Here is a 16552-nt window from a genome sequence, read left to right as displayed (position 1 = left end):
AGCCAATATGGCTTCATCCGACCCCCCTAGCTTCGCTGCCCTGTCCACTCAGGAGCGGCAGCTCTGTGAATATTTCCGCGATCTCCCAAAAAAGTCCAAGTACAAATATACCCAAGAAAGCGCTCTTGAGCTCTGCAAAATGCTTTTCTGGTCTCTCGCCGGCAAGGACGAGCATTTGCCACTTCTATTCCCCAAGGGCATGCCCGCTGACATGAAGCTCCGTGGTGCTCAAGGGGCTGAAGAAGGGGCCGAGTATAGCGAAGCTGCCCGTGGAAAACGCTGCGGCCATATCCTCAAAAGCGGTGAGGCTAGCTACATGTGTCGGACCTGCAGCATAGATGACACCTGCTGTCTGTGTAGCCGCTGCTATCATGCCACAGACCATACTGGCCACCAGGTTCGCATTAACATTTCTTCCGGAAACACAGGATGTTGTGACTGTGGCGATGAAGAGGCTTGGAAGGTCCCCTTAATTTGCACCATTCATTCGCATGTCCACGGTAACGACTCTGTAGACAAGGGCAAGGGAGTTGATGCTCTCCCAAATGACCTCAAAACTTCGATGAGAATGACGATTGGCCGTGTTCTGGATTACATTTGCGACGTCATCTCCTGTTCTCCTGAACAGCTTCGCATGGCAAAAACCAAAGAGTCCATTCTCACAGACGAGACCCAGGCCACGCTCTTTAGCAACTACTACGGCGATGAGCGACCGGAAGACGAGCGCCAGTACTGTTTGGTGATCTGGAACGACGAAAAGCACACGCTGCGCGATGTCCAAGAACAGATTGCCCGTGCCTGCAAAAAGCGCCAAATCGAAGCCCATGCCCATGCAAGAGAGACCGATTCCATAGGCCGCAGCATTCTGGCCACTTCGTCTGACATTGATGCCCTTCTCCGAATGGCCAAGAAGCTAGAGGAGATCCGCGTCACTGTCACTATCCGAGCAGCCCGCGACACATTTCGCGAGCAAATGTGCGCGACCATGGTTGAGTGGCTGCTTGACATATCTGGCTGCAGCGTGGGCAAGGACCATCATATTCTACTCAACACAGTCTGCGAGGAGTTTCTCAAGCCCTGGAGAGAAGGAAGCTCGGCATCTTATAAACTTGCCGGGCTTAGCGGGATCGATGATGAAGCAGACATTGAAGACCAAATAGAGCGAAGTCAACATCTCAGCCACTCATTACTCCACGCCTTCCAACAAAGATTCGCAGGCGCTACTGCACCAACCCTTGACGATGAAGACCTGGATAGTGACGGACTGGAAATCATTGAGCTTGCAGTCGACGACCACGATAATGCCCTGACCGACGATGAGGACGATGAAGATGATATAATGCAAGAGATTGACGAGGATGAGGATGATGACGCTGTCGACTGGGTGTCTAATGTTCAAACGGTTGCTGATACCGAAGATGTCGTTGCGGCTGGATTCCCGCCTCCACCACCCGTGCCACCCATAGACCCACACAACAACATCGCGGCAGGCTCATCAACGGAAGCTACCGAAGCTGGCGCAAGCAATGCTCCTTTGCCAGCTACGGTGGCTCAGATTCCTACTATTGTTGCCAGCTCGGTTTCGCTTACCAGCGATTCAGTGCCACCAGCCAGAGTTAGACCTCGCGATCTCACGCCATCTGAAGCTGATATTGTGGAGCCCCTGATTGCACCAAATGCGTATCCCAAGGCTGAGATTATCCCAAAGACTCCCAATAGAAAGAAGTCTGAGAAGCCTAAGCCTGGCCGATACTGGACCGAGTACCCCGAAATGTATCGGAATCGGAGCACTGAAGAATCTAGAGCAGATGACGTTTTTCAGCGTGTCCGCCTAGACCACCTCATCCTATTCGATTTGCGCATGTGGAAAAAGGTTCGCAATGACTTGCGGGCTCTTTATATCTCTACAATGGTCACGATACCCAAGTTCAAACATATCCTAGGTCGAAGATTTGCTGCTTTATACACAACCCTGGCGCAGCTTTATTTAATTGGCGATAGAGAGCCTGATCACTCTATTATTAGCCTTTCTCTGCAAATGTTCACAACGCCCTCAATAACAGCTGAGCTGGTTGAGCGGGCTAACTTCTTAACAAACCTCTTTGCAATTCTCTACACCTTTCTCACCACCCGCCAAGTTAGCCATCCTTGGGAAGTTTCCTCGACAGCTACGTTGGCTTTTGACAGTGGCTCTGTGACTAATCGCCGGATGTACCACTTCTACATGGATCTTAAGCACCTGTTCTCGTCGTTGCATGTGCAGCATTGTCTTCGCACTGAGCCTCGATATCTTATGCAGTTCTTGGATCTAGTCAAGTTACACCAGGGCATTGGCCCCAACACCCGTGCAGTTGGCGAGCATGTTGAGTATGAAACAGACAGCTGGATTACCGCTTCTCTTGTCACCCGCGAAATCAACCGCATGGCACGCCAGTTCTCAGAGGCTTTCCGCAATCTAGCGCCTGAAGATATGGGCTCACTGAAGAATGCCATCAGAACCACAGCCAAAACTCTCATTTTGCACTGTGTTGGTGCAGAGCGCTTCCGGTTTAAGAATGCCGAGATTAAGCGCGAAGTGCGGTTTAAGGGAGTTGGTAAGTACGAATTCGATATCGCCATGGAAGAGACTTCCGTAGTGGACTTTGTGGTGGAACAAGAGCCCATAAGCTTTCACCACGCTCTACACTACACTCTCTCGTGGCTTATCGAGTGCGGCCGTTCCATGAGTAACGAAGAACTACGCAATCTTTTGTCTTTTACTACTGAAGATCTTATGCTGCAGCCTAGATCTATGGGACACAAGACCATGACACACAGTAATCTTACGCCTGAAGACTATCTTATCAACACATTTGATTTCCCTCTACGCGTATGTGCATGGCTATCACAGATCAAGACTAATATGTGGGTACGCAACGGCATCAGCCTGCGACATCAGGCAGCTACTTACCGAGGCGTGAGTATGCGCGATGTCTGTTATCAGCGCGATCTCTTCATGCTGCAAACAGCTGCCGTCACCTGCAACCCGTCACGCGTTCTGGCCTCAATTGTTGACCGTTTTGGCCAGGAGAAGTGGCTGGCCGGCCTCTTCCACCAAAACTGCGAAAGTCAAGATGATAATCAACACTTGGATGTGGTTGAGGACATGATCCACCTTCTTATCAGCATTTTGAGCGATCGTTCGGCTCTAATCCCAATCGAAGAAGAGCCCGATCCCATACTCGTATCGATGCGTCGTGACCTGATACATGTACTTTGCTTAAAGCCCCTGTCTTTTAGTGAAATATCCAGCAAAGTACCGGATCGATACTCAGAGCATCCCAATTTCCATAGTGTACTGGAGGAGCTGAGCGCGTTTGAGTTCCGTGAAGGGATATCAGATGTTGGTACATTCAAGTTACGGCCCGAGCTTGCTGAGGAGATCGACATCTTCAACAGCCATTTCACGCGCAATCAACGTGAGGAAAGTGAGGCAGTCTACCGCAAGGCTATGGCCCAGCGCACCGGAAAAAAGCTCGAAGAAATCGTCTACGAGCCCAAGTTGCGCCCAATCCATTCTGGGGCATTCAAGGATCTTGCTGCTCTAACAAGCACAGGCATGTTCGCGCAGATTGTATTCTTTTGTTTGCTGTACCCCCTCAACATAGCAACAGCCAAGTCTACCGTACAACCGTCGCGAGTGGAGGTGTATCTCAATTCTGTTTTGCACCTGATGTTGATTGCTATTGCAGAGGACAAGATCGATGAGACCAATTGTGACAACGAAGAGTGTACCTCGTTCATTGAAATTGCCCTTACGCAAGAATCTATAACCATTGCAACTGACGAAAAGAATACCATCCGAGCTGCCACCATTGTTGGCCTTCTTCGGCTTCTTTTGCTCAAATCTGAATACTCTGGCTGCCATGGAAAAATTGAATTAATCCTATCCAAAATTGCTCTTCAGCGGCCTTCTCTCAACAAAGAAGCCCATGATAAACTTGGCATTGCTATCGATAGCACTCCCGAAGCCGCGGAGGATACAGCTCTCTCCGCCGAAGAGGAACGCGAGCGCAAGAAAAAGGCCGCTATAAGCCGTCAGGCCCGCGTTATGGCACAATTCCAAAAGCAGCAGCAGGAGTTTATGGGAAAGCAGGGCGAAATCGACTGGGGCTCTGACATCGGTGACTCAATGGATGAAGACGAAGCTGATGCCAAGGCTGATGGCACTCATCAAGTCACCTGGAAGTTCCCTAGTGGCACTTGCCTCCAATGTCAGGAGAAAACAGATGAACGTAAGACTTTTGGAACATTTGCTATGTTCAACGAGAGCCGTATCGTCCGTTTGACGGATATTCAGATACCGGCTGTTGTTCGCGAGGTCCGCAATACGCCCGAATCACTGGATCAGCAAATGCCTAGAGACAGGCCTTTTGGTATGTCTGGAGAGAACATAGTTAAGATAACTAAGTATGACAAGGATGGACAGCCCTTGGAGTCGGAAGAGCAAGGTATTAGTCAGGGCTTTTCAAGCAAATTTACTCTTCCGGGGCCCGTCTCTGTAAGCTGCGGTCATTTGATGCACTTTAGCTGTTTTGAGACTTACTACGAAGCCACACAAAGAAGACATGCGCATCAGATTGCTCGTCATCACCCAGAAAGCCTCAAGCGCTTCGAATTTGTGTGCCCTCTGTGCAAGGCTCTTGCCAACACATTTGTGCCTATTGTATGGAAACCCAAGGAGGAGGTGTATCCAGGGGTCTTACAACCTGAAACCAAGATGTCTGCCTTCCTCAACAAGCAGATGCTGAATCCTCTCTACACCAACTCACAGCCAGAACTCAAGGTCTCAACCATCTTTAGCAACTATGCCTCTACCTCGCTGATTGGGCCGCTTGCTGGGAGTGCCGCGGAGGCTCGCTCGGGCTCAAGCCAGTGGCAGCCGGTTTCTATTGCAGCCGTCAGTGGAATTCCGGGAGTAATTGGCCTGGATTTGGCTGCTCAGATTCCTCAGCCTTCAAACATTCGCGAAAGCAGCTTCCCTAGCACCAATAATCCCATGACAGACTTGGTTAGGATATACAGTCGCATGAGCAATAGTCTTAGAACACAAGACTTTTTGCCCTGTGATATGGGCTCAGATAGCCGACAGCTTTGTTTCAATGATACGCTAGTTCGCTCAGTAGCCTTCTCAATTGCCTCGGTGGAAATCCAGCAACGTGGCGTTGGCGTAGTGGCTGAGCCGAACACAGCTGCATCATTTGTGTCTCCTGGTATTTTCGTCGATCGCATCCCCGAAATCTCCATGACATATTTGAAGATTCTCTCAGACACAGCTCGCACATATATTCTTGTCGGCGAGCTCCGATCTGGCACCGACAACTTCATTGAGGCCCAGTTCCAGCGTGATGCTTGCACACAGCTCAAGCAGCTTTTCATCTGCGACTATTCTGATCTTGAGGATGTCAACAACATCCCTCCAGTTCTAGCCATTGATGGATTTGTTCTTCTTACAGACTTTGCCTACTGCATGTCTGAGGTACACCAATTCGAAATCGCCCATCTTGTTCGGCTGTGCTACTTAGCTGAAGTGGTTCGTGTTGTGCACCGTATCAGCAACAATATCCCTGCACCAAGCTGGTCTCAGCGGCTCTTTGCGCTGCCCGAAAATACGCCCAGCAACATTCGCACGTTTGCGCAGTTCTGCCAGCGTTTGATGGAAATGACGTTTGATGCTAAGGCCCCCATAGAGACAACTAGCGAACCTGAGAGCAGCCTAGAGAATCTCGGCTTTGAGCAAGCCGGTTTGTCTGATCTTGCAGGAATATACGAATTCGTAAAGAAGTATGCGCTGGTCTTCCTCCGCAAAACTGCTATCCTCATGCACGCCAGATTTGGAGTCAGTTTCTCCGCCTACACTCCATCCAACCCCACAGACGATGAGCTTACCCGTCTAACTGAAGCCTTGTGTCTGCCATCGTTTGATGACATCATTGCTTCTATCTTGCCTAATGCTACTTCCCTTGGCTGGCCAGACGGCTTGGACCACCTTGTATTTGGTTGGATCCGACACGACCTGATGTACCCTACGAAGTCTGACACAAAATCGCACAAGGTGACAGCTAACAAGCTGGGCGTTGTGGAAAAGTCCCGAGCCTTTGTGCCTATGGGCTTGGCTCATCCAGCTATTTTCGAGCTCATCGGCCTACCCAAGACATTTGACACCTTAATAGAAGAGGCCACGCGTCACAAGTGCCCAACCACCGGCAAGGACATCCAGGATGCTACTATCTGTCTATTATGCGGTGAGATTTTCTGCGGCCAAAGCACGTGCTGTTTGCAAGAGGCCAATTTCGAACTCGAAGGGAAGATTTCAGTCGGCGGAACACAGCAACACATGTGGAAGTAAGTACAACTAAGCCTACAAACAATTGAACCTAACCCTTGTCTGTCAGCCAACTAACCACACCCCCTCGTTATACAGGTGCCAAGGCATTACTGGTGTCTTCCTCAACATTCGCAAGTGCTGCACCTTCTACCTTTTCCGTCGTTCCGGCTCATTTGCTCATGCACCGTACATTGACCGCTATGGTGAGACGGACATGGGCTTGCGTCATGGTCGACAGTTAAACTTAAGCCAGAAGAGGTACGATATTCTACGTATGGCTTATTTGAGCAATGGAATTCCAAGCTTTATCAGCAGAAGACTGGAGTCGGATGTTAACAATGGTGGCTGGGAGTCTATATGAGTTTGAGAAGCTAAGAGGGGAGGGATGATGAGCTTTGGGATTAGTATGGTATTCTACAGTAGGGTTATGGATATTATTTCTTCGGATTGCTTTCTTGGTGTCATTGTTCCTTTTTTATTCATTTTGGCGTTATCTTTTTATAAGCCACCATACTCAAACATTAACATTATCTACTTTTACTGCCCATTCTCAAATTTCCATCCCTCATATTGATAAACTTGTTGAGGGGACAATGATGAGTAAGCTGAAAAATTAATTTGGAGTCGATATATTGTGAAAAATCATCGTAGCTCGACATTTCACATAGATCTAAACGGGCTTCTATAAATCTGGGATAATCTCATCATCATCACGGAAGCCGTCAGTTGGAACTAACCGAATCATGTCCTCTTCGTCCTCGGGGAGGCCAGTGCCAACTATATTGTGATCTAGCTCATCGTCAGAGTAATATGCCTGCAGAGATGGCGACACAGAGGGGGCGATGTTACTATTAGCAGTGCCATTAGCAGTGCCGCTTGTAGTCTTATTGATGGGTAAAGCTTCACATCCCGACTCGGGTTCGTCCTTGGTCTCATGAACGGGGGCGACGCTGTGGAAAACTCGTATAGTGCCATCTAGGCCACAGCTGACGATGGTGTCACCGTGAACATCGACCCAGATGCACACGCCATCGTGTGCGGCGAGCCTCTGGATTTGCACCTTGGACTTGACGTCCCACAGAACGATGCCGCCGTCCTCAGAGGCGGAGGCGATGTACGCAATAGCAGAATCATCAACATCGATGGCGGTGGAAGGAGGAGCATCTGTATCTGGACCATGATGCGATGCCCGGCGTGGCCGTGGTGAGAAGGTCCCGAATTGGCCGCCGAGGGCATACTTCTCGTTGCGATGACCCTGGTATGTCTTTTTAGGTTTGCCGGCTACGTAGTCCCAAAGTCGCAAGCAGTTATCCAAGCTGAAAGCTAAAACGAAGCGGCCGTTGGGCGAGAAGCAGACATTTGCTACGGGCGGATTATCTTCGTGTACGAGTGTACGTAGACATTGGCCTGTGGTGGCGTCCCAAACACGGCTGTTACAGGAGAGAAAGAAGGTTAAAAGGTGAGACCAGAGTAAGGAGAGAGGGGAGGGGGGGGGGGGGCAGCATCGGGTACTCACGTGAGACCATCAGTGGAGCAGCTGACAACTAGAGTTCCATCAGGGCTGAAGTCGATTCCAGATACAGGGTCGCTGTGCGCTGGTAGACTGCGCATTAAGCGCCCTGCACGCACATCCCAGAGAAATACAGCTTCGTCATAAGACCCAGATGCAATGACGTTTCCCTTGGGCGAAAAGGCGAGGCAATGCACGTAGCTGTGATGACCGACCAACGGCTCCATAACACGCAAATTCTTCGTGCGCCTGGCAACTGGTACTAACCCAGCGTCTCCATTGTCATGTTGTATTTGCTGTTCAAGATGTCGCGCAGCAATCACACCACGAGCTGTGAGCATGGGTTGGCCGGTAAGGCGGTCCCAGAGACGGATGGCCTTGTCGTCAGAGCCGGAGGCTAGCAACCGGCTATCTGAGGCCCAAGCAACGCAATTGACGCCGGCAAGATGGCCGACTAGCGTATCAACGTGATCGCCCGTCTGCGCATCCCATATCTTGATTGTAGTATCGGCCGAGGCACTGGCGATCCATGCTCCGTCGGGTGAAATGCGCACCTGAGACACGGGCTTGGTGTGCCCGTGTAGTATGAACCGGGGCTGAAATATGGGCGTGGGTGGAAGGGGCGATGGCGGTGTTGCTGAGACAGAAGGAGAGCGGGAGGTAGATGCAGAGGGTGTTTGTGGCGGGGAGGAGTGGCGACTGCGTGATGTGGAAGAGGTGGTGAACTGGCGCTTGCGTGGAGTGTGGCGTTGCGATTCATGGCGCGGAGAATTTGCTTGAGAAGGAGATGACGAGAAGAAGTGCTCGTTGCTGTCTATTGGCGAGCGGGATCGGGAACGTGTGACACGGTCAGTAGGCATTATGTTGAGTGAACAATTGAACAGTCAGTATTCTTGGTGTTCTTGGTCGTAGTGGTTTGTCGTGGAGAAAGGAGGGGACCTGATTTTTGCAATTGAGCTACGTAAATATCGCCAGGGCTAGTCTCTCTGTCTTTCCAATAGAAAATAAAGGAATGGGGTCCGTTTGGCTTCATACAAAAGACTTTCTCTCTTTAGTTTGTCTTCAACTTGTCGCAAGGAAACTGGCGCATGTTGCAAAAATTACATCAAATATATCAAGCTACTCTTATGACGTGGGCAGATTAAGCTTTGGGAGCGAGGCTGAGATGCAAGGCTGAGAACAGATTCAGGAACAGGGGACAGTACTAAGTTTATGCGCTGCACTGTTTATGCACAGTTAATGTGAAGTAGCATATTGTAAGTACAATGCTTGTGCGCTCGCTCCAAGCCTAGCCGCAAAACGAGTGCCAGATCCAACTTCCCGACGATCTCTTGCCCTGTTCTTTTCTGGTTTTCAAGCTAGATCAGACGGTCGGGATCAGGGATAGGGCCGTCGTTGTGGGCTGCTAGTAGAGCCAGTGGATGAATGACTGACTGTAGCCAATGGGGTCTCAAAGTTAGAGCCTCCAGATGGGCCTAATAACGCTGGTTTGCTTCAGGTGAGGACTTGGGCTTGGTCTCGGTTGTTGAAGCTGTTTCACGACTCTGGGATTTCGCAAAGGATTTGGGTTCTGACAGCCTAGAAAAATGTTTAGTCTACAACTAAGACGAAGTAATGAAAGCCCCCATTAGTATATCATTTAGTACCTAGTGTAGAAGCTGGGGTGTTGCCACACTGTGATGCATAATTGGCCTTGTTAATGTGGCATCTAAAAGCCCTGTCCCTTTACTCCTTTCAAGTAGCTACTCCCTAGTCAACAACGTCGCTTCCTTAATATTAAGCCCCGGTCTAGGGTAATTGCTTAGCTTTCAAACTAGGAGTAAACTAACACCTACGCCTCCCTTCTTTATCAAGTTGAACGTGACAAGAACCACCAGGCTGGGTTGTTTCCTTGTTTCCTTCTCTCGTTTTTCTTTCTTCCCTAACCTCCCGTTTTGACTGTTTATTATTGCCTGTCCCTTCCCTTTTTTTTTTTCTCTTCTTCTCCTCAATGTTGAGAAATCGGCACCAGAAGAGCCAGACCTCTTCTTCTCCCTTTCCTTCTCTGACATCTTCCTCGACTTTGACACCGACGAATCCTGCTCCCCATTTGTCTTCGACCTCGAGTCTTGACCAGCCATTTAACTCTCCTTCTATTGCTGATACTGTGACTGCTACTACACCTGACGGATCTGCCGAAATGGCCTCCACCCCTCGAGAAATCAATTTGGTGACCCTCAACTGTTGGGGTCTCAAGGCCCTCTCGAAGCTTCGCAACGAGCGACTGGCTACCATTGGCCAGCGTTTAGCCGCTTCCAGTCCTTCGCCGGACATTGTATGTCTGCAAGAATGCTGGTGCCAAGATGATTATGAAGCTATCCGCCGCGAGACCCGTTTCGTGCTACCGTACGGCAAGTTCTACTTCAGCGGCTCATTTGGCGGTGGTCTGGCGATCCTGTCACGTTGGCCTATCGAGGAAAGTTCTATGCGCGCATACCCACTCAATGGCCGGCCAACGGCCTTTTGGCGTGGCGATTGGTATGTTGGCAAGGGAATTGCCTGGGCTATGATACGCTACGGGCCTGGCCGCCGAGACGTTGTAGAGGTGTTCAACACTCATGTAAGTTGTTTGATTCTGGCCACTAATTCGCACAGGCACTCCAGGCTAACTATTGTCCACTGTACTTTAGACCCATGCACCGTATGAATCAGGACCCAAAGACTCGTACATCTGCCACCGACTATCCCAGTCTTGGGAAATTTCTAAACTACTCCGCGCTGCCTGCGACCGTGGCCACCTTGTCTTGGCTATGGGTGACTTCAACATGATTCCGCTGTCCTTCCCGCACCGCTTAATCACCGCCAACGCGCCCGTTCGTGATATCTGGCGCGTTCTCCACCCCGATAGCGCTATCGGTCCCTATGATAATCCGTCAGAACGAGCCCGTCAACGTCCACTACCTACTGCTCATTTCAATGTATCGGAAAATGGCGTAACGTCTGACAGTGCCTATAACTCGTGGCGCTGGGCTCCCGCTCAGCAGAAGCAGCTGTTCAAGGGTGCCAAAGTCGAGATTGCTCCAGAAACCAAGGACCGTCGCGGAAAACGTCTAGATTATATCTTCGCATCTACTGGCTTGACACCTGATTCGCCACCTGGCACTGCCGGGTGGGTTGTCAAGGATTCTCGGGTTGGCATGATCGAGCCGCATGAAACCATTGGCTGCTCTCTGAGCGACCATTTCTCTGTCGAGGCCACGCTAGCCCTACATACGCCATCAACCGATATTTCCCCAGTCAACAAACCTGTTGCTGATCTCGCCGACCAGCCGTCTTCCTCAACATCTGCGGAGGCCGTCGATCCGCTGATCCGTTTCTTCGATAACCAGCTCCATGGCTCAGCTGTCCCTGACGCTGAAACATCGCTGTTAACGGGTGGTACATATGATGACATTCTAGACCTGACACGTGTATACATGCGGCGACAGAAAGACCAGCGCTACTGGCAAGGATTCATATTCTATCTTTCACTATTCATCTTCGTTGGCTGTCTTGTCGGCGTCTGGTGGAGCCCATATCCATGGGTCTCATTCCTACTGCTCTTTTGCTCGTCGCTCTTCCTCGTCTTTGGCGTGATTAGTGGTCTTATATGCCTCCTTTTTGGTGGCGCTGAGAAGCGCGCGTTGATGGAGTTTGAGTGGGAAATCATGAATGCTAAGGCTGGCGGTGATATTTCGCTACACGCCGGTGGCGGAATGGGAGCTGCTGCTCTTTCGCCAACTGACCAAGAGAAGATAGTCTAAGCTGTGAGCAAGTCTGACTCCAACGCAGACCTTATCTGCCTACGTCAATGTTTTTTCTTCCCTTATTATTCCCCCTCTATTATGTCTTGGGTTATTCATAACATCCCCCTCCCATCTATATCTCTCCATGTTTACCTTCATTCTTTGTCCCCTTATGCATTTACGAACCTGCCCCCTCTTAAAACTTCCATCATAGCTTGTCTTTTCTTGTATTTATTTCCATTCTACTGCCTCTATTTTTTATTTATAACCATCTTACGCTTACATATATACTCTTTATTCCTCTTTCTATCACAACTTTCCATGACCTATCGCATGTACATATTCACACCCATTATTCACACCCATTCCTCATCGTTCTTCATTTGAGCTCCTAATATAGTCTCATTCAAAACGGTTCGTTCCTTCGTCTTGTTTTTGAGACGAGGCAAGCTCTGATAATAATAATCTAATAACACTACAAAGTACTGTTTAATCTCTACTTAAGGCATTTGCCAACCTGTCTGCAACGATGGATGCTACCAACCCCTCATAACTGATCCAAAAGAATAATACCATCCTCCAATCCATATTCATGTCACATGCTTGCTGTTTGTTCCCTCTCCATGTCTACTAACCAATTTGGTCTTGACCACGTCTGTAGGACCAGAGCACGAGGATTGCTCAGTTGGGAGAGTTTCGGGCAAAAGAAACGGAACTACCTGAGCAACGCCGTCAACAAAGCCATCTGAACCCTTAATCTGTGGCATGGAGCCATAGTTGTAAACGCGTCTGCGACGCCATGTGTACCCAATAAAAGCAAGCTCTTTGCGGAGCGACATTGCCTTTGACTTCGTTTCCTGTGAGCGTAGAAGCAGATCTCGAGGACGTCGCTTCTCCTCCGGGCCGTGTGTAAATAGAAATGCCTTTAGCTGTTCGCGGTCTTCCCTGTTGAACCGGGATCGATCAATCTCTTCGTACACTATACGAAGCCTGTGGCTATCGTATGTGCCACAAGTCAGTCCAGCCGCAACTTCACACAATCCGGCCGAAGGAGACTCCAGAATGCTTCGTGCTTCTTCACGTGTCATTGGCGGAAGCTCTGCCTCTGAGCCATTTTCCTCATCCTCTGTCATTGACCAGTCGCTGATGTTTTTCATACTGTCAAAATACGTAGTGTCCCCGGGATTGCGGATGTCAGGGACGAAAGGGGGGGTTACGCGGTGTAAACTCTCCTAATCCACGCAGCGAAACCAACTATGACTTTTGATATCCGCAGCATCGTTGGCCACAACGCACTTGTAGTCGTTTGAGGTGCCTGTTTTGGACCGAGACTTGGATTTTTGGGAATACATTTTTGCCGTAATACGCTTCTCGGGTTCCTGTAGTAGAGAAAACAGTAGGTCTTTGCATCGCGTGCTGATAATGGGTAGTTCCGGGAATTCAAGACGTTTCTCGTGGTTCTATAATCTGTTAACCAGGAGCATACTAAGGGAAAAGGGAATACTTACCAAAATATTTTTGCGTGTAAACGAGCGGCCACGATCCGAAAAGAACGGAGTGTATCCGTAGAGGCATTCAAACATGATCACACCCAAACTCCACCAGTCGCATCTACCATCATACCTATCACCACGGACAACCTCGGGGGCCATGTACTGGCTGGTACCAACAATAGAACGAACAGATTCTCGTTTGCTAAACTTGTTTCGCCACTCCAACAGAGGCTCTCCGTCATTCAGCACGCGACAATGGCGTTTGATTCCGGCTTCGACTGATCGAAGCTAGCGACGGTGCCGATGGTAGGCCTCGTCATTCATGGATGAAATCTGTTCATCCTGAGGCTCCATGCCAATCCTGTCTAGCACCGAATAGCGATGGGCGCTATAGTATGCCCCATCATGAGACCAGTGGCCATCAAAGGCCAATCCAAAGTCTGAGATTTTCAAATGACCCGATGCAGAAATTAAGAAATTGTCTGGCTTAATGTCACGGTGGATGCATTTTAGTTTATGGGCTTCTTCAATGCACACAATCATCTCAGCAATGTAAAAGCGAGTGGTAGGTTCGCTCAAGGATCCGACACGTTCCAGCAAGCCAAGAAAATCGCCACCAGACATGTATTCCATGACAAGGTAAAGATTAGATGCATCTTGGAAGCTGGCGACGAGGGGCACAATCCTATATTCAGTGTTAGTATAACGTGCTTGCAGCAGAGGAAATTCCTACAGTGAAAATCAAGCGCAAGTACTAACCAGTTTGAGGCCTGAGCCGCAATCAAAAGATCTCGCTCTGCACGGAGGTTTCCTTCCTGGCCATACACCAACATGTTTGCCTTTCGAATAACCTTCATGGCATATACCTGGTTTCGGTGCCCAAGAGGTCCCTTCTCGCGGACAAGCTTGACAACGCCGAAGCTTCCTTTACCGAGAATCCGGATCTGTTCATAGTCATCAATAACAGGTGAAATTGCCAATCCCCGGGTAGCTTTAGAGCTTCGTGCCTTAAGAAAACGGGTTTCTCGTAAATGCCAGGCCCATTCTTGGTTGAAAAGCATGCGCATCAGAGCCTTTTGCTCTGTTGTAAGGCTTCCAGCTACGTCAAGTTCATTTTCCATGTAGAGCCTATACTTTTCACGGGAGTCAATGTGATCTTTAATACTGTTGAAGTATGATTCAAGGTAAACCTTGGCGGCAGCAACACGCTCAACTGTCTCGATGGTTGGAACAACACGAATCAGCTGACGCGTAGATCGGGATGATGTAGAAGAGCGAGAAAATGGAATTTGAGAAGAATCGATAAACTGTGCTGATTGGCGCTTTCGAGGACGGGAAGACAGGGTTGTCTGGCGTGCTCTGTTTACAGTTCCTGATTCTACTGGTCGTACGGTGACTATAGGCTCGGAGGTTTCTTTCTCTTCACCTGCACTGACATTATCTTGCTCTTCAGGAATATCTGAAGGTCGGGCAGGCTGCTGCAAGTTGTCACCTCGGCCCTGGCGAACTTGTTGAAGATGGGTGGTAGGAGTAGGTCTGTTTTTGACGCTATTGGTCCGAGCAACACCTATCTGGGTATCACGGCTTGGGTCTAAAAAGGAATACCATTAGTTTTCTCTAAGGATTCAAGGCAAAAAGAAGTAACAAAAAAGTAGCCTGCCTACCATGGTTACGGCCAAGGGACTTCATAGCGGTCACAAAGTCATTCTAGGGTCTGTTTCCCCGCTGGCCAGCTTGGGGAGAAGAAGGAGGGGTAGGGTCCAGCTCATCAATGCCAACAGTGACAACAGTTGGGACTAGAGGCTTTTGCTCAGTTGGCGGCGGAGGTGGTGGAGGGCGAGTAGGCAACACAGTATCTTGTCCAAATTCTGGCATTGTAAGAAATCGGGATAAAGGGCTGTTAGGTAGAGAATAAACTAAGATATAATAATCCGAACAGAGTTGGAGACACTACGCTTGAAAAGCTTGAGGTTCTGGAAGTTGTCTGAATCGGCCTTTCTATGCTAAGAAGAAAACGTAGGCTTGAAGTTCCAACGCTGTCTGTAAAGTTACAGCGGGGATTGCGTTTTGGTATCAATACAGACCAAGCTTTGGAGAGAGGCTCAGTAACGGTAAAATCAACACGCAAGATATGCCGCAATCTGACGTGAAGGTGCAAAGAGGGAAATTATAAGAAACAATTTAAAAGTATGGGATGAAATTGGTAGTCAACAGAACATGGCCACCGACTCTAAGCCAAAGGTGAGGGAGTGAATACAAGAAAGAGTGATGGTAGATTATTGGCAGACCAGCACTGGAGCTAATAAATAGTAAACAATAATAGAGAAGCGGAAGTGGTGATGATATTAGAGAAAAAAGAGAGCATCAAAAGATGAAGATATAAAGTGCGTAGAATAAAGCCGCATCAAATAAATGCCAGTGGTTGTTGGGGAGAGGCGGCGTGGTTGGTGGGTGATGATGATGATGATGATAGAGTCCGTCCACGATGGCTGCAAAAAAAGAAAAAAGAGAACAGGAGGGCGAGGGAACAGAGGGGAAAACAAAGAGGGCGGTGCCAAAACACCCCTTTGTCTTTTGGTTGGGGATGTGCCCTCAGGAACGGAAGGCATGACTAGACCGTAGACTGTGTACTTGTCATATATCTGTATTTTCTTTGTTTGGCACCGAACGGGAAGTTACATTGGAAAAAAAAGAGACACGCGCACCTTCTTTATTGAATACACGCACGCATAACTAGGGGAAAGTATCGTTGAGGCAGAATCAAGACGTTAATTCTGCACATACAGCTACAATCAAGACTAGGACAAGGCCATGATATTACGATTGATTGTCAATACAGCAAGCATGGACCAGACTGGCGGTTGAATGTGGAGCTTCTGTCACATGGCCAACCATGATCTACCGCAGTATTACACCAACACAACGTCCAAAAATGGCTTGAACACTACACTACACTACACTACACACTATATTGCGTAACATATATGGGTGGCTGCCATCCAAGTCCGACATCCCAAAAGATAGACACAATAGTAGCCAAGGAAAAAAAATATGCGTGGTATGCACCGGACGGAATTTGCATCCGTGTCTATGGTTGAACGTTAGTATTAGATGATTCAAGTTCCATTTGACGCCCGTGCCAGGAATCGAACAGTTCGTGCTGACAATGGGAGCTTGGGCTGTGGGGAAAGGTGGTCTTACCTCTTCTGAACCAGGAGACTTTACTGTGAAGCTCTTATGAGCTCACAGAAAATTGCTGGGAGAGAAGCAAGCTAACTACTGCTCCACCGGTGCGGCCAGTCGACGGGCGCAAGATCCATCGCACGCAGGCTTTCTTACAAGCGAAGATCAAGATGATCAAGGAATTGTGTGAAGCTGGTGAACGAAGTAGCATGGCTAAGACTTTAGCCAACTACAC

The 16552-nt window shown here is 49.1% G+C and overlaps 4 protein-coding genes across 4 annotated transcripts; 2 read left to right on the top strand and 2 right to left on the bottom strand.

Annotated features, from left to right (window-relative positions):
- Window positions 1–7: 7 nt before the first annotated feature.
- On the top strand, window positions 8–6728 carry HOO65_010676 (E3 ubiquitin-protein ligase ubr1; the record flags this gene model as incomplete). Its single annotated transcript, XM_071005226.1, has 3 exons — window positions 8–302; window positions 381–6384; window positions 6464–6728. The coding sequence occupies 3 exons, from the start codon at window positions 8–10 to the stop codon at window positions 6726–6728; spliced, it is 6564 nt and encodes a 2187-aa protein (XP_070862498.1).
- A 321-nt stretch (window positions 6729–7049) lies between these two features.
- HOO65_010675 (Protein will die slowly) lies at window positions 7050–8737 on the bottom strand (the record flags this gene model as incomplete). The annotated part of the gene is made up of 2 exons (XM_071005705.1): window positions 7050–7797; window positions 7884–8737. 2 exons carry the CDS (start codon window positions 8735–8737, stop codon window positions 7050–7052), a joined length of 1602 nt encoding a protein of 533 aa, XP_070862497.1.
- Window positions 8738–9867: 1130 nt separating this feature from the next.
- HOO65_010674 (Inositol phosphosphingolipids phospholipase C) lies at window positions 9868–11659 on the top strand (the record flags this gene model as incomplete). The annotated part of the gene is made up of 2 exons (XM_071005670.1): window positions 9868–10476; window positions 10547–11659. The coding sequence occupies 2 exons, from the start codon at window positions 9868–9870 to the stop codon at window positions 11657–11659; spliced, it is 1722 nt and encodes a 573-aa protein (XP_070862496.1).
- A 338-nt stretch (window positions 11660–11997) lies between these two features.
- Window positions 11998–14823, bottom strand: HOO65_010673 (Serine/threonine-protein kinase cbk1; the record flags this gene model as incomplete). Its single annotated transcript, XM_071005416.1, has 7 exons — window positions 11998–12093; window positions 12277–12799; window positions 12938–13101; window positions 13150–13422; window positions 13672–13819; window positions 13894–14725; window positions 14799–14823. The coding sequence occupies 7 exons, from the start codon at window positions 14821–14823 to the stop codon at window positions 11998–12000; spliced, it is 2061 nt and encodes a 686-aa protein (XP_070862495.1).
- Between the last annotated feature and the right edge of the window lie 1729 nt (window positions 14824–16552).

This window comes from Ceratocystis lukuohia, assembly GCF_044167205.1.
Source record: "Ceratocystis lukuohia strain C4212 chromosome Unknown Supercontig1_pilon, whole genome shotgun sequence".
Classification (NCBI taxonomy): Eukaryota; Fungi; Ascomycota; class Sordariomycetes; order Microascales; family Ceratocystidaceae; genus Ceratocystis; species Ceratocystis lukuohia.
Note: the sequence above shows the minus strand (reverse complement) of the source record. Positions and strands in the feature narration are given on the sequence as shown.